At 45.2% G+C, this 24,616-nt stretch overlaps 1 protein-coding gene and 1 pseudogene across 8 annotated transcripts; one reads left to right on the top strand and one right to left on the bottom strand.

The window, feature by feature from the left end:
• Positions 1-847: 847 nt before the first annotated feature.
• Positions 848-24,277, top strand: CARD8 (caspase recruitment domain family member 8). Of its 8 annotated transcripts, none has more exons than XM_040457565.1 (12): positions 848-974; positions 1,933-2,036; positions 3,529-3,687; positions 5,565-5,729; positions 10,478-10,533; positions 12,801-12,948; positions 13,787-14,016; positions 14,090-14,352; positions 15,611-15,736; positions 16,068-16,209; positions 17,860-17,904; positions 21,716-22,295. In XM_040457565.1, exons 2-12 carry the CDS (start codon positions 1,978-1,980, stop codon positions 21,985-21,987), a joined length of 1,665 nt encoding a protein of 554 aa, XP_040313499.1. In that variant the 5' UTR covers positions 848-974; positions 1,933-1,977; the 3' UTR covers positions 21,988-22,295. The 8 variants fall into 8 exon arrangements, with proteins under 8 accessions (XP_040313499.1, XP_040313500.1, XP_040313498.1 ...); XM_040457566.1 differs by having other exon boundaries at positions 12,798-12,948; positions 14,120-14,352; XM_040457564.1 differs by having other exon boundaries at positions 12,798-12,948.
• Positions 6,035-9,860, bottom strand: LOC121019043 (density-regulated protein-like; annotated as a pseudogene).
• Positions 24,278-24,616: the final 339 nt, after the last annotated feature.

Raw genomic sequence — 24,616 nt, 5'->3', positions numbered from 1 at the left:
AGGGAGGGTCAGAGAAAGAGGGAGACACAGAATCCGAAACAGGCTCCAGGCTCTGAGCTGTCCGCACAGAGCCCGACGCGGGGCTCGAACGCACAGACTGTGAGATCATGACCTGAGCCGAAGTTGGACGCTTAACCGACTGAGCCACCCAGGCGCCCCTATTTAATTTTATTTTAAAATTTATTCACTTATCTTGATAGAGACAGGGACAGTGTGAGTAGGCAGAGAGAGGGAGAGAGAGAGAATCTCAAGTAGACTCTGCACAGTCAGTGCAGAGCCCAATGCAGGGCTCGAACCCAGGAACTGTGAGATCGTGACCTGAGCCAAAACCAAGAGTTGGATGCTTAGCTTACTGAGCCACCCAGGCTCCTCTTATTGCCTTTTTTTTTTTTTTTTAAATTAGTTTTCATGCCTAGCTCAGAGCCCAACGTGGGGCTCGAACTCACAAACTGTGAGATCATGACCGGGGCTGAAGTCGGACCCTTAACTGACTGAGCCACCCAGGCGCCCCAACAAAGCTACCTTCTAATAATTACAGTATTACACGCACTATTCAAAATTATTAATATCAACAACATTACGGTAAAAGTATTATTATAATTACATTTCAAATTGAGTATCAGTGGGTGACCTGGCTGGCTCAGGGGGTAGAGCACGCAACTCTTGATCTCAGGGTTGTGAGTTTGAGCCCCATGTTGGGGGTAGAGATTACGTACAAGTAAAATCGTTAAAAAAAAAGTAAAATTGAGCATCAGTGATCACACATTCTTGGGAAGGTATTTTGTCATAAATAACAAGAGGCAGGACTTCTTCTTTTAATAAGAGGAGGTCCCTAATTCTCCTCTGACTCAGCCTCAGCCTCTTCCCTTTGGGGTAGTCTTTCCCCAGATGAACATAACCTGGGGCAGCCCGGGGACGTCTGAGCCACCAGCTCTGCCTTCTCCTTTCTGTGCCCTGGGGAAGCCGAGACTTAGGTAAGTGCTGCAGGAAAAGATCAAGTAGGGTGGCTTCAGGGGAGGGAGGGACAGATGGGAGGATGCCCTTAGCTGCAGATTGCCTAGTTCCAAGCTCCTTTTGAAATCAGCAGGGGAAGTGGGCTTTCAGAACCCCCTGCAGCTGGTTGTGGGTAGATTTGAGCCAGACAGAGCCGGCATCTGACTCAGAAGAAAGCAAAATCAAAGTCACTTCTGTGCCTGGGTGGCTCAGTCCGTTGAGGACAGACTCTCGGTTTCAGCTCAGGTCATGGTCTCACAGTTCTTGGGATTGAGCCCTGTGTTGGGCTGTATGCTGGTGGTGGGGAGCCTGCTTGGGATTCTCTGTCTCCTTCTCTCTCTGCCCCTCCTCCACTCGTTCTCTTTCTCTCTTAAAATAAATAAATTAACTTAGAAAAGACCTTCACTTCTGCAGAGTCTGTAATAGCTTCCTACAAATCTTTCTTCGGTATTGGGCTGTAATGAATCTCTTTGAGTTTTAATCGGTATTATGGTTTTTGGTATTTGCCCGTGTTTACCATGTGGTTCTAATCTCTGGGTTTTTTTTTTTTTTCTTTTTTATTTGTTCTGAGAGAGAGAGACAGAAGAGAAGGAGAGAGAGAGAGCCCTGCATTGGGCTCGTTGCTGTCATCAGGGCGCCCACTTCAGATCCTCTGTCCCCCCCTCTCTCTCTGCCCCTAGCCTGCTTGCACTCTCTCTCTCTCTCTCAGAAAGAAACAAACACTTAACAAATTGAAAAATTAAAAAATAATTTTTAAAGTTCACAGTTTTTTCTGGGTCTCTCTTCCAAGTGCCTAGCATTACTGGGAACAATTCACCTGCTGTACCTCTTTTGAGCGGACGATAAGCAATGTTGGCGATTGCGTGGCGACGTAAAAGCTAACATTTATCTGCAGTTTCTTCCAACTTATGTGAATACAATTTCCTTTTCTTTTCTCAGGGTTAATAGAGACGTAGCAGAGAGGTAAACACACCGGCTGATAAAATGGAAAAATATACATCTAAGAAAAGGATACGCATATGTAAGAGATGCCCTCTGACATGGTGAGAGTATATATACTGCCCTTCGAGGACTTTTGAGGGCTTTGTATCCTCTGTACCTCATTATTTTCCTCTGTCCCCTCATTACTGATGCATGAAATACTGAGTACTATGATCTTTTTGTTTTATTTATTTAATTTTATTAAAAATTTTTTAGGTGTATTTATTTATTTTGAGGGGGAGAGAGGGGAGAGAGAGAGGAAGAGAGAGAGAATACCAAGTAGTCCCTGTGCTGTCAGCCCAGAGCCCAATGCGGGGCTCAATCTCATGAACCATGAGATCATGACCTGAGCCAAAACCAAGAGTCAGACGCTTAACCGACTGAGTCCCCCCAGGTGTCCTTGCTTTTTTTTTTTTTCTTTTTTCTTTTTAAAGAAAAGGCTCTGCTTACATTTCTTTTTCATTCACTCGTGTCAACATACCTGAGGGGGAACACGTTCCTGGATGGCCAGATGTACTACCTAGACTTTCTCTCCCCATCATTGGGTAATATGACCTTGACTCTGACCACAACTTCATACCTGAGCACAAGTGAGTCTATGGACGTTCCTCCAACTCTTTCCCTGATGCCATGGCTGTGCTTTTGGCCATCCCAAGGCACAAGGCGAACTCACTAGGCTGTATCCATGAACGCTTCAGCTACTCCTCAACAGCACACCTTCCAGAGGCTCTTGTTTTCTTTGTGACCAATGAAAGCACATTTTTGCCTCATCTTGGAACTGGACAGAAATGAATTGGACCAAAGATGCAGCCAATTAGCAGGTGTACAAGCCCCCCATGCTAGGGAATATTGAGCGTAACTGACGTGAGTTATTTTCTTTGGGAATCTAACATTTTTTAGGTTGGGTACTGGGTAACATTCCCCTGCTAGAATTAATCATCACAAGCGTTTGCGAGGATGGTATTATAGCCTTGCTTTACAAGTCAGGAAACTGATACTTCCCTCAGAGAGTTAAGCAACGATGTTGATTTGGCTGTAAGTGCCAAGAACCAGCCTTTGGATTCTCTTCTCTTTGGTCGCCATAGTCACGACAGACTCACACTAAATAAACAGATGTTGCTTTGGGGGAAGTTTAATTCATCTAGTGTGGTGCAATTGTACAAAAGTTCCCCCTTTTTGGGACCGATGAAGGGCAGCAGAAGAGTAAGGAACTTCTCACACTCCCTACTTTACTAGCACGCAATATTGTTGTACAAGTTATATTCGAGTCTGTGTTAAGTCTTACCAAGTATTACGTATACATGTGATGAACATGAAGCACTGAGAATCAAATGAGCCATGTCTCCTGAGATGAGCTCACTGTCTGCTGAGTGGTGATGGGGTAACAGTCAACACAGTGAAATAAGTGAATCCCAAGGTGGACATCAGAAAATGCATCACTCTGAGGATGAGGCATCTGGTTTGTGTTACTTCCACTGCATCACAGTGAGGAGACCATCCCCCCATCCAGTTCCCTGCACATACACAAATCACAACACCCTTTGTGTTTTCCAGGTTGTGTGTGTGCATCAGTGATGCCGACAAAGTGGAAAAGAACGTCTACCACTCAGAGAACTTCTACCTGTCACCATGGAAGATGTCCGCCCGGTCAAAGCAAAAACAAAAACAGATCTCTACCCCTTCTCAGGACCGATGCAAAACTGACTTTTTCAGGTAAGAGATACTATATTCAGTGTGGAGAAAATGGAAGATTCTGGATCTTGTCCCTCTGTCTCATAGAGATCAGTGAAAAGCAAAGACGTTGACATTATTTGCATAAAAATCAGCGTATTTGTTCTTTCTTTTTCGTCGTTATGACTTTTTATTTTGAGATGGTTTAAGACCCACAGGAAGTAGCCAAAGTAGTACAGAATGAGCAAAAATGTTCACTTAACCCAGCTTCCCTTAATGATGATATCTTTTATAACCGTAGTCATTGTCAGGGCGCCTGGGTGGCTCAGTCGGTTGAGTGCCAACTCTTGATTTCAGTTCAGGTCATGATCCCAGGGTCGTGGCATCCAGCCCTGAATTGGGCTCAGAGCTGAGCATGAAGCTTGCTTGAGATTTGAGATTTTCTCTCTCTCTCTCTCTCCCCCTCTCTCTCTCTCTCCCCCTCTGCCCCTCCCCCACTCTTCTCTCTCTAACTACAATAACAACAACAACAAAAATATCACTGCCACAATTTGGAAATTGACATTGACCCAGTACTAGTAACTCAGATATAGATTTTATTTCAAGGTAATATTTGACAGGCTGGAATATATTGCCGATGAACACAAGAATTTCTCAGTGTTGCTTCGTCTATCCACCCTTTCTCAATAGGCTATTTCTATACAGGGTACCATGGCTTGTAGGACTCAATAAACCACTTTATTTGGTTGAACCAATGCCAGTTACTCCAATGCCAATCTCTAGTCAAGTGAACCATCGTAGATGATTAAGGTCAGGGCTATCAATAGAATTCTTGCCAGCATGGGCATAGCTCATATCCGTGGTGTCTAATATGAAAACCATTGTCCACTTACGATGTTTGGCCACTTGAAATATGGCTAGCTCAAGTGAGAAACTGATTTTAAATTTTAATTAATTAAAATTTAAGTTTAAATAGGCATGTGTGTCTAGTGGCTATCATATTAGACAGTACAGGTCTTGGCCCAAAGGATGCTCCCTTGCTCTTAACCCCAATCTTGATATCAGCCAGCCAAGGGACCCTGGACCCCAGCTCTCAAGTGTGAAGAAGAAGAAAGGACCTAGCATAGGACTTTTCTGTTCCATATCTTGACAAGGATCCCCAGTGGAAGAAGGAAATAAGCCTGATAGCCATCATTTAGCATCTCAGGTGTATCTCATCATGTGGAGGCAGGAGGTAGAAAAGGAGCATTAGTACTGAATGGGTTCTTTTCCTCTTACATTTTTAAATGTTTACTTATTTTGAGAGAAAACAAGAGAGCATGAACAAGGATGGGGCAGAGAGAGAGAATCCCAGGCTGGCTCTGCACTGCCAGCACAGAGCCCAACTTGGGGCTTGAACCCAAAAACCATGAGATCATGACCTGAGCCAAAGTCAAGAGTCTGTTGCTAACCAACTCAGCCACCCAGGTGCCCCTGTTCTGGGTGGGTTCTTACAGAACATAATCTCACTGATATCCTGGAATTTCACTCACTCACATTAGGGTCCCATTCTCTCGGGCACCAATGATGGGTGAAGGCAGAATATAAGCTAGGAATCTTCTCTTCTCCCTAAACTTCTCAACAAGGTCACTTAGGTCAACAATCTAGTATGAAACAAAATGTTACAGCAAGTACTTGGTGTTGAGAATCGACTGAGTTCTGCTTCCCGGGATGGAGAGAGCAATGTGGAGTGGGAAATAGAGACACAGTGAAATCTGGTATGAAGCGGGGTGAGGTGGACTCATGGGGGCTTGAGAGAAGGCTTCCATAAAGACAAAGCATGGGGTCCATGGCTTTTAACATAAAATCATGCTGCCAAGATTGTCCTTCCACCAGGCCTCCGTGCTGTATTCGTAACACAACTTCCATTCTGTTTGCAGTGGATATGATGACGTATCTCACCCCTGCTCTTCGGCTGCGCAGATACAGGATGACCAGTTTTCTACTTTCTCAGAAAGTGGAGGATATTGTGAAGTGTTGATATCAAAGCCACCACCGCACATCACTGCTCTTGGAACTGAGTCCTGTGAGGAAGAGATTTCCTGGTAAGGGGAATGATTATATGGAAAAAGCTGTAATCGTACTGGATTCTGTTCCTCGATACCAGAGGTGCGCACAAGAATCAGGGGAATTTGGTCATTTATATGGGAATCAGGGGGAGAACGAATGAGGTTATACAGTCTTACCAGCAAACCCACAAATTTATGAATGAGATCAACCACCTCTTCTTCCAGGAAGGCAGGATGAGAAGCTATACACGAAAAGGCAGTCATGGATGCAAAGATCACTGTGTCATTGGTTAAGCTGGGAACCAAAACAAATTACTAACTCAGTGCCTTGGGAATCTGGCTCATGACGAGGCTGAAGGATGGAGGGGGGTCCCTGAAGGGGTGTGCTGGAAAATATTCAACACCAGCTTCCTCAGGGGAGGGAGAGAGCTTTTATTTGTAGTGCCGTCCAATTTCTGTGGGGTGATTACTTGTATCATGGTGGATTTCAAACTAGTAACATAACCTCAAGAGTACAGAGTATAGAGGCGCCTGGGTGGCTCAGTAGAAAGAGCTTGCAACTCTTGATCTCAGGACCCTGAGTCGGAGCCCCATGTTGAGTGTAGAGATGACAAAAGAATAAATAACAAACTTAGAGAAAAGAGTGCAGAATACAGTAAGATGTAGAAAAATGTGAGCGTTTATTTATTTGTAATATGGTCTATTTAAATGAAAGTCTTAGGTAACTTAATTCTTTTTTTTTTTAATGTTTATTTATTTTTGAGACAGAGACAGACAGAGCATGAACAGGGGAGGGGCAGAGAGAGAGGGAGACACAGAATCTGAAACAGGCTCCAGGCTCTGAGCTGTCAGCACAGAGCCCGACACGGGGTTCGAACTCACGGACTGTGAGATTATGATCTGAGCCAAAGTCGGCCGCTTAACCGACTGAGCCACCCAGGCGCCCCAGTAACTTAATTCTTAATAATAGCTGTGTTTAACAACCTGCCCACAAAATTCCTGAAAAATTTAACAGTCGGATCCCACCTACTGGGATGTATTGGCTCCCACTCACCAGGGGTTCCTCCCACCACCGAAATCCCAACCTCTGCCACCCATTGGAATCCAGCGTGCAGGAGCATCACACAGAAGGCTGTGTATGTAACCTCCGTGCTTTGCATGGGGCCAACACAATCCATGACTGCTTCTGTAGCCTCAGACATAGCGCCAAGACTGAGCAGGGCAGGTCAAGTTTCTCGCACGTGGCTTGCCCAAGAACGCTTTTGGGCCACAGATTCTTTCTTTTAAGTCCACTTCTGCAAATATGTGTTCTTTTTTATCCATAGCCTGTGTATCAATTTCTCTGTTAATCCCTTTCATGTTGAAGTGAATAGACGCAGCAAGGAATAGATAAGGAATTTGGGGATCAAGGATTACGTGTATAGATCAAGAAATGAAAGGAATCTAAGAACACATCAGTGAAACTAGACATTTCATGATACCATGGAAGCAATTATGCCATAACTACTTTACCCACAGAAAACAATGCTTTTGTTTCCTCTTTCATCACATCTCCCCCTCCCCCCCTTTTTTTTTTAAATTTTTTCAATGTTTTTTATTTATTTTTGGGACAGAGAGAGACAGAGCATGAACGGGGGAGGGGCAGAGAGAGAGGGAGACACAGAATCGGAAACAGGCTCCAGGCTCCGAGCCATCAGCCCAGAACCTAACGCGGGGCTCGAACTCACGGACCGCGAGATCGTGACCTGGCTGAAGTCGGACGCTTAACCGACTGCGCCACCCAGGCGCCCCCCCCTCCCTTTTTTTAACTTAAGCAGGCTTCATGACGAGCACAGAGCCCAACACAGAGCTCGAATTCACAGCCATGAGATCATGACCTGAGATCAAGAGTCAGACGCTCAACTGACTGAGCCGCTCAGGCGTCCTTCATCATACATACCTCTTTTTAGGAACTAGGATTCTTGCCTTGTGATACCCCAGGTCTTGATTCATTCCAAATTTCCAACTCCCCAAGACAGAGGCTGGATTGTGTTGGTTGTCCTCATGTGTTAGGGACAGATTCTCACAACCAGGTGCCTCATGAACCACTAGCTCACCCCATAGATCATGATTTTCAGCTTTGTCTAAATAGTGGAATCATGGAAGCTTTAAAAGTAATGGTGCTTTGGTCTCACCACCAACCTCCTGACTTAATTGGTATGGGCTGTGGCTTGTGTTTTGTGATAGGTATTTGGGTGGGGGGCGGCGGGGGGGCGGCCCCCCCGCGCGAGTGGTTTAGCTTCCCAGGTGCAGTCCAGTTTGGGCACCACTGTTATGGGGGCATGTGTTTCACCCATGAGTCAATTGCTAATTCAGTGTTTTTATTCCAAAAGTTATATGACACAAATGAGAGCCAATTAATTAATTAATTAATGCTAAATGACCCAAAATGTTTATTTGACTAAATTCTATTTCATGTATAAGCATTACAGTCTCCCCTGTGTTTATCAGACTTTGGCAGTTAAAAAAACGAACCAACCTTATGCAGAACAGTGAAAATACCAAGTGTGCTGAAATCTACAGTTTTACTGTAGGACACACACACACACACACACACACACACACACACGTGCACACACACACACACACACAAACGTGTGTGTGTGTGTGTGTGTATATATATATATGTATTTAAGTCCTCTCTCCCTTTGGCCACATCAACTCTCAGTTATGATCATTAACTACAGACAAATTTCCAAAATCACTTCTTTGCTTTTCCAAGATCTTTGTAGCCATCATCATCCACCTCTGGCCATTTTTTCCTGAGTGACATCAATCATGTCATATATAAAGTCTCCCTGAATGATGATCTCATCCTCTCCTGTTACTGAGTCCCCACAGGAGAATTTTTTTTAATTTTTTTACTGTTTTTATTTATTTTTGAGACAGAGAGAGACAGAGCATGAGCAGGGGAGGGGCAGAGAGAAAGGGAGACACAGAATCCGAAGTGGGCTCCAGGCTCTGAGCTGTCAGCACAGAGCCCGACACGGGGCTCGAACTCACGGACCGTGAGATCATGACCTGAGCCGAAGTCGGATGTTTAACCGACTGAGCCACCCAGGCGCCCCGAGAATTTTTGAGCAACAAGTCTCTGTGCTTCTTTAAGATCAATTTTGAAAGTTGCAAAGCCACGTAGTCCTGTCACATATTTCTTCTTCACTCTGGGAATTTTGGCGATCAGAATCTTTTGTGGTACAGTCTTCTTTTTTGCTTTATTGGACCTCTTGTACCTCTCTTCTGCTTTTTCTTCTCTCCCTCTTCCCCTGCTGTGTCTTTTGACCCTCACCGATGTCAGCTTCCTGTTTCTGTGAATTTTCTCCAGGAAGTTTTGCAGGCTCATTTCGAAAATTCTTCTCTAGTGTTCGCTTCGGCAGCACATATACTAAAATTGGAAAATCCTTCTCTAACCACTGTTGACATTTAGTGACACCAGGCACGTGTGTTCACAGTACTTTGTTGGTAGTAAAAAGACTCCACAGTAAAAGACTCAGAGTGGGTAGCGTGCATCTAACTTGCCCTGGAATATTGTCTCTCAGACCTCCTTTGCCATCATGCCCGTTGGATTTGGAAATATAAGCAGTCGCATCTCACAAACCCATGTGGTCACAAAATTCTTGTCCCCCTCCAGTCCTGCCCCTACTGCCAGCTGAAGTGACACAGTCAGGGCAACTGAAATATTTTTTTAAGTTTATTTATTTTGAGAGAGAGAGAGTGAGAGAGAGAGAGAGAGAGAGAGAGAATCCCAAGCAGGCTCTGCACTGTCAGCGCAGAGAATGATGTGGGTCTCGAACCCACAAAACATGAGATCATGACCTGAGCCGAAATCAAGAGTTGGGACACTTAATCGACTGAGCCATCCAGGCGCCCCCCAGCCAGAGCAACTTAAACAATAGAAGTTAGGTATGGCCACTTTGGACACTGGTATAATAGGACAAGAGGTAGAGTGGTCAAAACACATTTGGGCTGAGAGATCCTCTTAGTTCTACTATGCTTACATTTTGTTAACAAACCTCTCTTTGTCCAAGTTATCTCTTTTTTGAGAGTCTAATACAACTGTCCAGTAGAACTTTCCATGATGATGGAAATGTTCTGTTCTGCGGTAGCCAATATGTTATCCATTTTCCACATGTAGGTATTAAGTATTTGAAATGTGGATAGTACAGCTGAGGAGCTGAATTTAAATTGTTTTTAAATTTTATTAATTTTCAAGAGATGGACAGAGACAGAACATGAGTTGGGGAGGGACAGAGAGAAAGGGAGATACAGGATCCTAAGCAGGCTCCAAGCTCTAGCTGTCAGCACAGAGCCCGACGAGGGGCTCAAACCAATGGACTGTGAGATCATGACCTGAATGAAGTTGGACTCTTAGCCAACTGAACCATCCAGGCACCCTTGAGGAGCTGAATTTTAAATTAAATTAAATTAAATTAAATTAAATTAAATTAAATTAAAAGTTTAAATGGCCTCTTTTGGCTAGTGGCCACTGTTTGGGCCAAACAGCTCTAGTTTTTAATCACATCCCTTTCATTACTATTACTATTATTATTATTATTATTTATTATTATTATTGCATGTGTGTGAACTGATTTATTTCTTTTTTTTTTAAGTTTTGGTTGTAAGTAATCTCTACACCCAACATGGGGCTCAAACTCATGACCCCAAGATCAAGAGCCTCATGCTCTACTGATAGCCAGGTGCCTGCTGTGAACTAATTTCTAATATTTTCCTCATTTTTGACACTCAAGTTCTCCATTCAGAAGCGAATCTGAAGACCAGGAATCTTCACAGAGTCAAGAATCAGGTAATTGGCTAACATAGAGATGAGGCCAGGGCTGTGTCAGTGGGTTGATGGAAATGTCCCGTGGCTTTACGTAGAGAAGACAGTGTTGAAGTCCTTTATGGCAGTGACGACCAAAAACAAATTTTCTTATCTCTAACACCATCCTCCATACAACTTAAATGGGGATACGAAGTACTCAAAATCTTGGACGTTATATCAGGAATGAATTCCATATTCCAAATACTCTATTAGGGTTATTACACATATTCTCTTTTTATTATCCATGGAAACTCTATGAGTGGATTATATAGATTCTACTTCAAAGACAAATAAAGCAAACTTAGAGGTGAGAAATCTTCCAGCTGGTAGGTGAGGTGTGGCAGCATTGGATTGTATTTGGTTAGGAGACATTTCCATTGTATTGGTCTACTAGGTCTGCCATAACAAAATACGGTACACTAGGAGCCTTAAACAATAGAAGTTAATTTTCTCCTGGTTCTGGAAGCTAGAAGTCTCAGATCAAAGGCTGGTAGATTTGGTCATTCGTGAAGACTCTCTTCCTGGCTTGTAGATGGCCACCTTCTCCCTGGGTCTTCACATGGCCTTTTCTTTGTGCATCGAGAGAGAGAGAGAGAGATAGATCTGGTCCCCCTTCCTTTTCTTGTAAGGACACCAGGACACCTTTCCTATTGGATAAAGAGTTCTTTCTTATGACTCATTAAAATTTTTTTTAATGTTTATTTATTTAAAAAAATTTTTAATGTTTATTTTTGAGACAGAGAGAGACAGAGCATGAACGGGGGAGGGTCAGAGAGAGGGAGACACAGAATCTGAAACAGGCTCCAGGCTCTGAGCTGTCAGCACAGAGCCTGACGCGGGGCTCGAACTCACGGAGCGCGAGATCGTGACCTGAGCCGAAATCGGCCGCTTAACTGACTGAGCCACCCAGGCGCCCCAATGTTTATTTATTTTTCAGAGAAAGAGAGAGAGAGAGAGTGTGAGAGAGACCATGAACAGGGGATGAGCACAGAGAGAGAGGGACACACAGAATCTGAAGCTGGCTCCAGGCTCTGAGCTGTCAGCATAGATCCTGATGCGGGGCTCAAACTCATGGACTATGAGATCATGACCTGAGCCGAAGTTGGACACTTAACTGACTGAGCCACCCAGGCACCCTTCTTATGACTCATTTAACCAGTAATACCTTCTTATAGGTTCCATCTCCAAATTCAGCCCATATATCTATGCTCATTGTGTTGGGTTGGAAAAAAATTACCCAACGTGACTATTTTAGATTTTGTCATTACTTGCTCCACCTCTAAGTGCTGATGGTTGAAAACTGTCCTACGTGGTGTGAAGTAGTTTGAAAGCCATGTGAGATTCAAGGAGAGCAGGGCACTGGTGTTGGCTGTATCTTGATCCCCAGCCCAACTCCTGTCTTCCCAGTCATGTGGTCACTGGGTAAGCTAATCACATGAATAGCTAACATTGTGTGCTATTTTCGCTGGGTATCACACAGCCAGGTACCAAGATTCAGAGCAATTCTACATGAGGAAAAAAACTCAGAGAGGTTAAGTAACTGTTTAATTGAGACTTTTCATTTTTCCTATACAAGATCTCTACTCTCTGCAAAATGAGATTCCATCATATATAATTCCTCATAAACCAATTTTTGTCAGAGGACAGTGTCTAAAAGATTTCTATTGCCCAGGTTAGAGATATTTGTTCTATGCAAATCATCCTCGCCCAGAGCCTAAGCAGTGGGAAGTGAATTCAGCAGTGTGTGCATGGAGGGTCTCCAAGCATTGTTGTGCAGCCGGATCCTGGGAGCGTTCAGGGAACGGGCGATGGTCTGGGGGTGCCACGGGATGGATGGTGGAGAGGATGAGAGTGAACAGATGTGTCTTTGCCTTTTCAGCTTTCATGCTTGTTCGCTTTATGGACTTGGCTTCCCTCACCAGCAACAAGCATTTTCTGCTCCTTGGGACCATGTAGAAATTTAGCTGCTGTGGTTCCTGACTTAGGCAAATACACCGCCTGCCCCCCCATGCTGCCCAGCCTGACTTCCTTCTTAAATTTGGGGGTGTAATTTCAGCAGTAACAAAGAACCTTCTTGTGGCTTTCTCTGTGTGGATTCAAAACAAAGCCGCTTGTGCTCGTCCCATACCCTTCTCTCTGATATCTGGATTCCCAACAGTACATGTGCAATTCAACATCCAGGACCCCTTCAGGCCATGCCTTTTTCAACAATCCACATATGACACATGCGACATATTTTTTTTCAGAAGATACTTGCCGCGAAGAGAAGACAGTAGTGCCCCACCTGGTTGCTAAACTCTGTTCTGGGACTGAACCGGTTTGTAAAAGTAATCAGTTTCTGGGACCTGAAGGAAATGTGGATATTGAGTTGATTGATAAGAGTGCAAACAGATACAGGTAAGAATCGAAGATGCTGATTGTTTAAACACAATTCTGCTATAAAGGAAGTATATAATGTGTGATACTTAACATGTATACATGTACATGGTATATCTCTTAAGACATCTGAAATTTTGTCAATATTCTCTGTATTCCATATTCCGAGTTGGTATTTTAATTTTGACAGATGTAGAATACAGAGAAATCAGGGCCCAGAAAGCCTAATTAATTCCCCAGAATTTTCTTTAAAAAAATTTTTTTTTACATTTATTTATTTTTGAGAGACAGAGGGACAGAGCACAAGTGGGGGGAGGGGCAGAGAGAGAAGGAGACAGAATCCGAGGCAGGCTCCAGGCTCTGAGCTGTCAGCACAGAGCCTGACACGGGGCTCGAACTCACAAACCGTGAGATCATGACCTGAGCTGAAGTTGGACGCTCAACCAACTGAGCCACCCAGGGGCCCCCTCTCCCCCACAGAATTTTCTAATGTGGTGAAAGTCACAGATGAATCTTGAACCTTGCTCCACCCCAAACATCACATCCCTCTGCACAATTGTTCTTTATTTTTTAAATGTTTATTTATTTCTGATAGTGGTGGAGAGGGCAGAAAGAGAGGGGAGGGGAGGGAGAGAGAGAGAGAGAGAGAGAGAGAGAGAGAGAGAATCCAGGCAGGCTCCATGCTGTCAGCACAGAGCCCAATGCAGGGCTTGAACTCACAAACTGTGAGATCATGACTGGAGCTGAAATTGAGTCAGACACTCAACCGACTGAGTCACCCAGGTGCCCCTGCACATTTGTTCTTTAAATCAAAGTCCTGGTGTTGTCCCTGTATGACTATCATTCTGACTCTTTTCAGTGTCCACTTCCCCGTGGCCGGCTTCTATCTGTGGCCAGCAACAGGCCTTGGCTTCCTGGTAACAGCAGCAGTGACCGTGACGATTACGTTCGATTCTTGGGGTCGGCACCTGGACCTGAAGTTACAGCATCACGAGAAGTGGATGGTGGCCGGCCCTTTATTTGACATCTCTGTGGAGCCTGAGGGGGTCATCACTGAAATCCACCTCCCCCACGTCATCTCTCTCCCAGGTACAGAGGGGAGAGAGGAGGCTGTGGGGACGGTGGGGAACATTGTCTAATGGCCTTTCTGGTTGCCCTGCAGCAAATGAGGTCCATATATCTTGGTTCCAAGTTGCCCATTTTAAGGATGAAGGGATGGTCCTGGAGCCGCCAGCCCGAGTGGAGCCTTTCTATGCCATCCTGGAAAACCCTAGCTTCTCTCTGTTGGGGATCCTGCTGAGACTTGCCAGAGGGACCTGCCTTTCGGTCCCCATCACATCCACGGCACTAATCTATTATCACTTCCACTCCGAAGATGTGAAATTTCACTTGTATCTTATCCCCAGCGACTCCTTGCTAACGAAGGTAAGGCCTGCAGATTTGGGAGAAGATGTGAGAATTACATTTTCAGCCTATCACCTTGGACCTTCTGTCTCCCTATTGAACAGAACAGTCAAGGCACAGGGGCACCTGGGTGGCTCAGTAGGTTGAATGTGGGACTCTTGATTTTGGTTCAGGTCATGATCTCAGTTTTGTGAGTTCGAGCCCCGTGTTGGGCTCTGTGCTGACAGCTTGAAGCCTGCTAGGGATTCTCCCTCTCTCTCTGCCCCTCCTTGGCGCTCTCTCTGTCTCTCTCTCTCTCTCACACACACACACAACAAACAAACAAACAAACAAAGAAACAAATAGGAAAAGTCAAGGCACAGCTTTCATTGATAGAAGCATGAATCACCCTTCACAAGGTCAATCTGTAGGTGCAGACTCTAGAACCATACGCAATGATCCCAGTAGGAGTTTGGTTCTGCTAAAAATGGAGCTACCTTTTCTGGCTTTGAAGGAGAAGCAAAAAAGGGAGAGGAGACTTATGGGGACTCGCAGAAGAGGTGATGCAGAGATTTCATTGTAGAAATGGACGTTAGTAATATCTAAATGAAACACACATGCACCCCTCTGCAGTCATCCTCCTGTGCATTTGTGAAAGGCTCAGAGTCCCCCCCCCCCCCTTTCCAGGGTTAGTGCTGAAGCAGACATGCTGGTGGCCATTGTGGCCCCATAGCTACTGCATCCCTGGATAGAGTACCACTTGTGTTCCTCCAACCTCGGTGGAGAGGTTAGTGGGGGAAGACTCATCTGCTTTGCTAGCCAATTGGTTAATTTTCCTACAGCTCAGTAAGAGGCAAGTATGGGCCTGGCGGTTGTTAGGTTGTGAGTAACCATGGGTATTTAAAATACAAGAGAAAATATTTTAAAGTTTATTTGTTTATTTTGAGTGAGAGAGCAGGGAAGGGGCAGAGAGAGAGAGGGAATCCCAAGGAGGCTTTATGCTGTCAGCACAGAGCCTGATTCGGGGCTCGAATTCACGGCTGTGAGATCATGACCTGAGCCTTTTCAAAACGACATTCCTTCCTTATGTACAGAGACATATTCATATATATACGAATATGCATATATAGGTATATACATATATATTTGAATGTATCAGTCTGTACATGAACCTTTACATCCATTGAATGATGTCATACGTGCTACTTGATACAGTATATGGAGAACTTTGTATGCGACTGCTTTTGCTTATTTCCTTTTAGCTTCGCCCTCTGATTTGCTTCTGTTGCTTCTTCCTCAGGCAATAGATGAGGAGGAAGCTAAGTTTCAAGGTGTGCGTCTGCAGACCTCGCCCCCAGTGGACCCACTGAATTTTGGTTCCCGTTATATTGTGTCTTGTTCACCTCCCCTGGAAATAATACCCAAGGTCAGTAGAATTGGATATAACTCAAATTGAACACATGGTTCAAAATATTTTGTACTTTTGAAGAAAAAAAAAAAAGAGAGAAGATTAGTCTCTGAACCATGTCCTGATAAGAGCTGGTCTACTCTTCCTTCCATGGAACAATAATATTTCCTGAAATTGTAAACTTACCAAGAATGTTGACCTTTCTCCCTCTGTTCTCCTCTCAACCAGCCATGAGATTGTATGGGAAATGGATTACATTTCAGTGGCCAGTTTCCTGTAGGCAAACAGAACTTTCTACCCCCTCCCCCCCCCCCCCCCACCGATGCTTTAAGTCATGTGTTTCCTCTAGGAGTTGAAATTATCCTACAGGAACCCTGGAGAAATCCAGGTCTTCTCTAAAGTCTATGCTGGGAGGATGAAGGAACCAATCATGCTTGAAATTACTGAAAAAAGATACAAGACTTTGATCTGGTACACTTTGGTGAAGCCAGGTAGGTAAAATATATATATATAAGGCTAAAATTGGGGGGGGGGGAGGAAAAAAATCATGCACCTGTCTCCTTGGTTGCAGTGAAGTCTATCACAGGAGAAGGTCTGTTTATGGTCTCATCCCAGAGAAGAAAATAAATTTACTGACAGTTTATAGTGTCCAAAGTTCTGCACTATCAACAACCCCGGCGTTATAAGGTTTAAGGAATGTACTCGCTTATTCATGTTTAATCACTTCATGATGGTATTTCATGCCAAAACACGTTTGCCTAGAAGATAATTGTTTTCTTCCTAATTTTTCTTTAAATTCTGGTTAGTTAACATATAGTGCAATAGTGGTTTCGGGAGTAGAATTCAGCGATTCGTCACTTACATACAACACCCAGTGTTCATCATAACAAGTGCCCTCCTTAGTGCCCATCTTCCACCCGGCCCCTCCCCCACCCGCCTCCCTTCCATCAACCCTCAGTTTGTTCTCTATCATTAGGAGTTGCTTATGGTTTGCTTTCCTCTTTCTTTCTTTTTTTTTTCTCCTTCCCATATGTCCATCTGTTTTGTTTCCTAAATTCCACATATGAGCGAAATTCTATGGTATTCATCTTTCTCTGATGGACTTATTTCACTTAGCATAGTATACCCTAGCTCCATCCACATAGCTACAAATGACAAGATTTCATTTTTTTTTGATGGCTGAGTAATATATATATATGCACACACACACACACACACACACACACACACACACACACACACACATATATATATGCTATATCTTCTGTATCCATTCATCAGTTGATGGACACTTGGGCTCTTCCATAGTTTGGCTGTTGTAAATAATGCTGCTATAAACATTGGGGCGCATGAACCCCTTCAAATCTGGATCTTGTTGGATCCTCTGGCTACATAATATCTGGTGCAACTTCTGGGTCATAGGGTAGTTCTGTTTCCTAGAGGATAATTTATGTAGAACAGTATGATAACTTAAGCGTTGGCTTCACATTGTCTCACATACTGGCTTATAAATAGAAATAGAAGGAATGTTGGGAAAATATATTCCTTCCTCTGATGCATTTCCCTAATGCGTAGGGGGTGACCTTCTACCTCATGGGGTTCCATTTGTATATTAATGTTCGAATGGGATCCTTCACTTAGGAAATGGAATTAAATTACTTTAGTGTGTTACAGGGGCGCCTGGGTGGCTCAGTCGGTTGAGCGTCCGGCTTCGGCTCAGGTCATGATCTCATGGTTTGTGGGTTTGAGCCCTGCATCGGGCTCTGTGCTGACAGCTAGGAGCCTGGAGCCTGCTTCAAATTCTGTGTTTCCCTCTCTCTCTGCTCCTTCCCTGCTCATGCTCTGTCTCTCTCTCTCTCTCTCTCTCTCTCTCTCTCTCTCCTTCAAAAATAAATAAAAACATTTAAAAATTAAAAAAATGTATTTTAGTGTGTTACATCAAAGCCTAGAGAAACCAAGGGGCACCTGTCTGGCTCGATCAGTACAGCATGTGACTCTTGATCTCGGGGTCATGAGTTCCAGCCCCAAGATAAGCATAGAGATTACTAAAACAATAAACTTAAAAAAGAAAAGAAAAGAAAAACTAAATAAAGGTATACAGCTGATTTCATATCATTCTCCAACTTTTCCTTCCTTCCTAGAGGAGCTCCAGTTTGGTGCTACATCGGCCCCTCCTCCCCTCCCAGGTCAGTGCAGTGTTTCCACCAAAAGTCTGATTTCAGGAGATCTTTGAGTGATGTCGCTCAATGTGGGTTCATACCTTCTCTTCATTTACAAAGACTAAGTGGTTCCAGAGACAAACACAGAGTCTGATGCACTTCAGCAAACACATGAGGCTGTAATACGCAGACTCTGAGCGTGCAACCACGCTTTTTTGGGAAACCATTTTGCATCTGCTGAACTTTAAGTAAGAGTAGTTCGAGGCGGCTGGGGATCAAACTTTAGAGAGACGGAGCCCACATGAGACCAGAGGGGCAGGCAAGAAACAGAACTTGTAAGCATAAGGATGATCGTTGAACTCTTTTGGAGCTTAGTCCGAAGGCAAAGGGGGACTTTTGAAGGGTGAGTAACAAGGCACTCACCTTTCGGAACTGTGTGGATGACTGTGAGTGAGGAATGAACAGGAAGTGGGAATTGGCTTATGAGGCTGTTGTAAATGTCAAGATCAGGTGTTAGCTGGGAATTTGTTCAGGTTAATGGAGATGGTAGATAGCGGGGAAAGAAATTATTTAAAATAAAATGCCAAAGGGCACCTGGCTGGCTCAGTTGGAGGAGCGTGGAACTCGATCACACTAAACTTTTAAAAAGAAAATAAGGAAAGTAAAATAAGGAGCCAAGATTCAGAGGACTCCATTCTGCCTTCCACGTTGTTGGCCATGATTGTCAGGCTCCACACAGTAGAAGTGACGGGCCCCCTTTGTCAAAACAGATCATCCAGGAGAAGGAGAGTATTTTCTGGTGTCTCTTGGGGAGGAGAAGGCTCCTCGGGTATCGCATTGGCTTGACATGGCAACAGACCCATCCTGGCCAGCGGGTGTTGTCAGGAGGTCCAGAGAGGCAGACTAGCTGGAGAAAATCAGGCCCCACCCCTGGAGTTGCAACTGGGTTCAAACTCAGCTACAGATCTTGGTGAAGAATCAGGTAAAGGTGATTTCATAAAGGAAACGAAAGGACTTAATGTAGGTGGTGAGTGTGTAGCATTAATACAGGGTCTCTACCCTTCCTATCACACAAGCTCTTGAGCAAGAGATATCTGTCACCTGTCGTCTGAAGGATGAAACTGACACTCATTCGCTCTGTCTAGAAGACCCTTCAGAAGCTTCTGCCGGCCCACATCTTGAGTCAAATCTTTATCCTGGCCACCATGTGCCATGAATCATGACACCTCTTTACCCCTCTTTCCCTTTTGGCCTGGTGGCATCTTGCATTTCATACCCAAATCCTTTTCCTTCCGGGGCACCTGGCTGGCTCAGTTGGTTGAGCATCCGACTTCGGCTCGGGTCACGATCTCATGGTTCATGAGTTCCAGCCCCACGTCGGGCTCACTGCTGTCAGCCCAGAGCCAGCTTCGCATCCTCTGGCCCTACCCTGCTTGCTCTCTCTCTCTCTCTTCCAAAAAGAAACATTAAAGAAGTCCTATAAATCCTTCAAATCCTCCTTTGATACTAATTCTTCCGTGAAGACTTTGCTTCAGAGTCTAGTCATCCCCTCCTTTGTGACCTGAAGGCTGTGGTGACATTTGTCCCTCATGGGACTATGGTGATAAAAATGATCTTGATGACAAGCGCAGCTTATCGAAGGCCTGTAGCATGCTAAATAATCAGGGTACCTGTATTTGTGCTTCATATCGTCCACTTCTGTTTAGTCCTGTCAATAAACCGTGGCTGGCTTCCCCAGACAATCACAGAGGAGCGTCAGAGCGGGAACACGGTAGTGGCCGTGAAGTAACAATGTTGTGTGCAGTGTAGCCCGAGACAGACACGCTCTCTGCACCCATGGGGTTTCTATTCCAGCAGGTGAAAACAACGAAGCCCGTTCCACACTGCTTATCAAAGTATACTCGTGGGGCGTGTTGCCAAGGAAAACTGGAGGGATTTAGAAGAGGATGACATGAGGAGCTTGGATCTAGCGTTGAGGGAGTTGAAAACGTCTCAGAGTGCATCCTGGAGAAAAGGAAAAAGTGAAGTTTATGTCCAGTTAAGAAGATTGAATAGCAAGGGCGCCTCGGTGGCTCATTCGGTTGAGCGTCCGACTCTTGATCCCGGCTCAGGTCATGATGTCCCAGTTCGAGTCCTGCATCGGGCTCTGCGCTGATGGCGTGGAGGCTGCTTGGGATTCTCTCTCTGCCCCTCTCCTGCTCGTGCACGTGTGCTCTTTCTCTCTCTCTCAAAAAGTAAATACACTTAAGAAAAAGAAGGTTGAACAGCAGTGGCTAAACAAACGGGAAGGTTGAAACAATCGAGGCAGCAAGAATAGGTTAAGCGGAGACTCTGTGGCAGCAACATCATTCATTCAAACTGTGGAGTCACTGACCACACCCTTGCGATGACTTTTCAGTACAAAGACCGAGACTTCACAGAAATCACGTCATTAAATTAAGCTGTTTGGCTATAGCCACAGATGCCTGGGCACGAATTACCTGTGCCACCGTGTTAAGAGCAAAAGTTCTAGGGGCATGAGTTGTACATAAAAAGCAATCACGCTTTTTAAAAAATGCTGTTTTATTTTGAAAGAGAAAGAGAGAGGGAGAGAGTGCAAGCGGGGGGGGGGGGGGGGCAGAGAGAGGGGGACAAAAGATCTGAAGCAGGCTCCAGGCTCTGTGCTGACAGCAGAGAGCCCAATGTGGGGCTCGAACTCACGAACCGCCAGATCATGACCTGAGCCGAAGTTGGATGCTTAACCAACTGAGCCACTCAGGTGTCCCAGCACTCGCACTTGTTTTTTAATATTTATTTATTTATTTATTTATTTATTTATTTATTTATTTTTTATTTTTTTTTCAACGTTTATTTATTTTTGGGACACAGAGAGACAGAGCATGAACGGGCGAGGGGCAGAGAGAGAGGGAGACACAGAATCGGAAACAGGCTCCAGGCTCTGAGCCATCAGTCCAGAGCCCGACGCGGGGCTCGAACTCACGGACCGCGAGATCGTGACCTGGCTGAAGTCGGACGCTTAACTGACTGCGCCACCCAGGCGCCCCTATTTATTTATTTTTAAAGGAGAGAGAGAGCGTTAGTAGGGGAGGGGCAGAGAGAGAGGGAGACACAGAATCCGAAGCAGGCTCCAGGCTCTGAACTGTCAGCACAGAGCTCAAACTCATGGACCATGAGATCATGACCTGAGCCAAAGCTGGAACCTCAACTGACTGAGCCACCCAGGCGCCCCCCCCCCACACTTTTAGTGAAGAAACTGAGGAACAAGAAAGCAATGTTATTTGGCCAAGGTCACACAGGTACTATACATGGGCACCAACAGGAACCCTGAGTCAGCATGATGCAAAATACCTTCTTCCGTCCAGTGCCCCTGTCCGTCCTGTGTGGTCCTTAACCAGGTAAATCTCTTTCTACACAGTTCAGCAGCAGAAGACCCTTGAGGGTGGGGAGCCAGCCTTATCCATCTGCCTCTCTGATGTCATGCACAGCTGCTGGCAATGTAGGAACTCGGAGACTGTTAGAAGGATGAGTAGTTGGATGGATGGCAACGTAGAGCCCTCTCTCTAGGGTTCCGATGACAACCGGAAAGTAGCAAAGGCGAGGTGCTCAAAGCTTGGGGGGGGCTGGGATTGAAGAAGAGGTATTGCTGAGTTCTCCCTAGGTTCATTGACCCCCGAGAATGGACTGCGCGTCCCGAGCGTGCGTCTGGGAGACCCGGGCAGCCCACAAAAGAGAATGAGCAACGTCTCCATGCAGAATTATGTCTTGAAGCTGGGCATGGGTCCTGACCCCTATAAGCAAGCTTCCCTTTTCTGAGTCTGCAACGCTTCCTTCTGTCCAGCTGTGGCCTTTATGAAGGAGCACCGTCGTCATCTTCAAGCCAGGATGGGGCACCTGAATGGAGTCCTGGATGATCTTCAGGACCGTGGGGTCTTCACCGAGGAAGAGAAGGAGATGGTGCAGCAGATGCCAACACAGCAGAGAAGGAACGAGACCCTACTGAGGATGGTGGAGAATAAAGGGCACCAGGCCCAGAAGGTGCTCTTCAAAAGCATTAGTAGAAGAGACCCTTATCTGATGTCCTACCTCAACCAGCAGAGTTTACAACAGTGATTCAGACAGATACTCAGGGAGAGAGAATCCAGTGTTCTCCGCTGAAAATGGATAAACGGACGTGTGATCATTGAGTTCAGGGTCCAAGGCACGAGGTCCAGGTAACACCAACACATCACACAGGATTTCCTGAGGACTGATGTGTAATTTCATGGAGACCTATTAGTGTATCCTAATATCTTAACGTCAAGAATATCTGAAGAGAGGACTACTGCCTCGAAGTGCTTTTTAAAAACAAATTCTGGGGTGCCTGGGTGGCTCACTCGGTTGAGCGTCTGACTTTGGCTCAGGTCATGATCTCACGGTTCGTGAGTTCGAGCCCCGCATCGGGCTCTGTGCTGATGGCTCGGAGCCTGGAGCCTGCTTCGGATTCTGTGCCTCCCTCTCTCTACCCCTTCCCTGCTCATGCTCTGTCTCTCTCTGTCTCTCAAAAAGGTGAATAAACATTGAAAAAAAATTTTTTAAAAATCCTGTTTCATCCATTGGCACATTTCTTGGACGTCTGGGCAGAGGCAGATAAACGCAAGTGTGTTCGTGATTGACAAGGCCCAGGGAGACCAGTTCTGAGCAATGTAAGAAGCAATTCCGGTGAACATTACCTCTGAGATGTTACCTTCTCACAACAAAAGGCAGGAAGGCTCACAAAAACTCTCTGTTGGTGGTGGTGGGGGGTTGGGTGGCTCAGTCAGGCGAGCGTCCGACTCTTGACTTTGGCTCAAGTCATGATCTCACGGTTGGTGGGTTCGAGCCCCACTTCAGTCCCTGCGCTGACAGTGTGGGGCCTCCTTGGGATTCTCTCTCTCCCTCTCTGCCCCTCCCCTTCTCTCTCACGCTCTCAAAATAAATAAATAAACATTTTTTTTTAAAAACCTCTCTGTTGAGGACATTCATGGCATTCCTAAGTCTTAATGTTGTCGTTATCAAAAACATGCTGTGTCTTTAACATTTTATCCACTGGTATTTATCCCAGAATGATCTGAGTCCCTTTCATGGAACAGAGCACAGGAATGGAAGCCCATGGAAACGTTGGCAGAAAACGTTTTGCTGCTGGAATATAGGCTGGTGCTGGGAGTGGGCAGGTCCACACAGTGGTGAAGTATGGATAAATGGTCTGCACAGAACCAGCGAGAGGAAAGATGAAGAGTATCCGGCTGATTCTGAGAGAGGCCCTCCTGGCTAAGGATGTCACAAAAATAAGCCCGACATTTGGAGTCTCCATTGGGCCCTGCCATTTTCTATCCATCCCAGCCGTCTTTGAACTAGTGTTTGCATGGCATAACTATTGCCTACCCTTTGACTTTGAACTCAACTTATTTCCCTATATTTGAAGTGAGTTTTTGCGGAAGACGGCATAGAGTTGAGTCAGTTTGTCTTTGTTTTGTGAACCCACGTTGACAATCTCTGCTTTAATTGGCATGTTGAGCCATTTACATTGAACATGACTGTTGACATGTTAGAATCTAGCCTGGGTCAGCCATTTTTGTATTTGTTTTCTGTTTATGCCCTTGGTGTTGCATGGCTATCTTTCCTTTCTTGGCTTTTCAGGGGTTATGTGAAGAGTTTTTTCAGATTCCACCTTAATTTTTCTGTTGTGTTTTTGACAAGATGTGGTCGTGGATTTTTTGGCGATTGCACTAGAGATGAAAAGATACACACTGAATGCCTCAGTAGTGATATCAATATTGTGTTAATTAGAGTCGAATCTAGAGGGGCGCCTGGGTGACTCAGTCAGTTAAGTGTGTGACTTTTGATCTCAGCTCAGGTCTTGATCTTGATCTCAGGGTCATGAGTTCAAGGCCTGCATTGATCTCTGCACTGGGTGGGGTGTCTCCTTAAGGAAAAATAAAGATAAAGTGGAATCTAAAAGCCTTACCACCATTTTGGCCATGTTCCCTTTTATGACCGGGTTGTCTTCAATATTACCTCTCTCTATATATAATAAAGTCCCAAACAGAAAAATGTTATATATGTTTTCTACTTTCAATTGCTGAGTATGCTTTAAGAACTCATGAGGAGGGGCGCCTGCGTGGCTCAGTTGGTTAAGTGTTTGACTTCGGCTCAGGTCATGATCTCTCAGTTTGTGAGTTCGAGCCCCGCGTCAGGCTCTGAGCTGACAGCTTAGAGCCTGGAGCCTGCTTTGGATTCTGTGTCTCCCCCTCTCTCTGCCCCTCCCCTGCTCATGCTCTGTCTCTCTCTGTCTCTCAATAATAAATCAACGTTAAAAAAATTTTTTTTAAAAATCTTTGTCAGGTGCTGGAAGCCGAGCTATCCCAGCCTGAGTGGCAAGGCCGGGGCTGTGGACGGATTGGCGACTGCAAGGCGGCCCAGCGACAGTGAAGCTTCTTGTACTCCGCTCTTAGGTAATTCGGCCTTAAAACTACCTGGGGTATTGTCTGTTGGGGAATTGCCCTCGACAGGCCCCCTGGGAAAAGAGCCATTAGGAAAGAAAATAAGGTTCCGCAGGAAATTGTGCGGCCTTACGTTTAGCCCTTGCCACCCCCTATGGAGACTTCTCTACTTACAGGAAGGATAGCCTCATGCATTTGCCAGCAAAGGAGGCCAGTAAAGGAGAGACATATGGATTTGAAAGCCCCACTCCAGTAACTAAGGAGTGTTATCTATGGACTCA

The sequence above is a fragment of the Herpailurus yagouaroundi genome, unplaced genomic scaffold (assembly GCF_014898765.1).
Source record: "Herpailurus yagouaroundi ecotype Mexico unplaced genomic scaffold, PumYag 220, whole genome shotgun sequence".
NCBI lineage: Eukaryota > Metazoa > Chordata > Mammalia > Carnivora > Felidae > Herpailurus > Herpailurus yagouaroundi.
The sequence above is the reverse complement of the archived record's forward strand: the minus strand, read 5'-3'. Positions and strand labels throughout refer to the sequence as shown.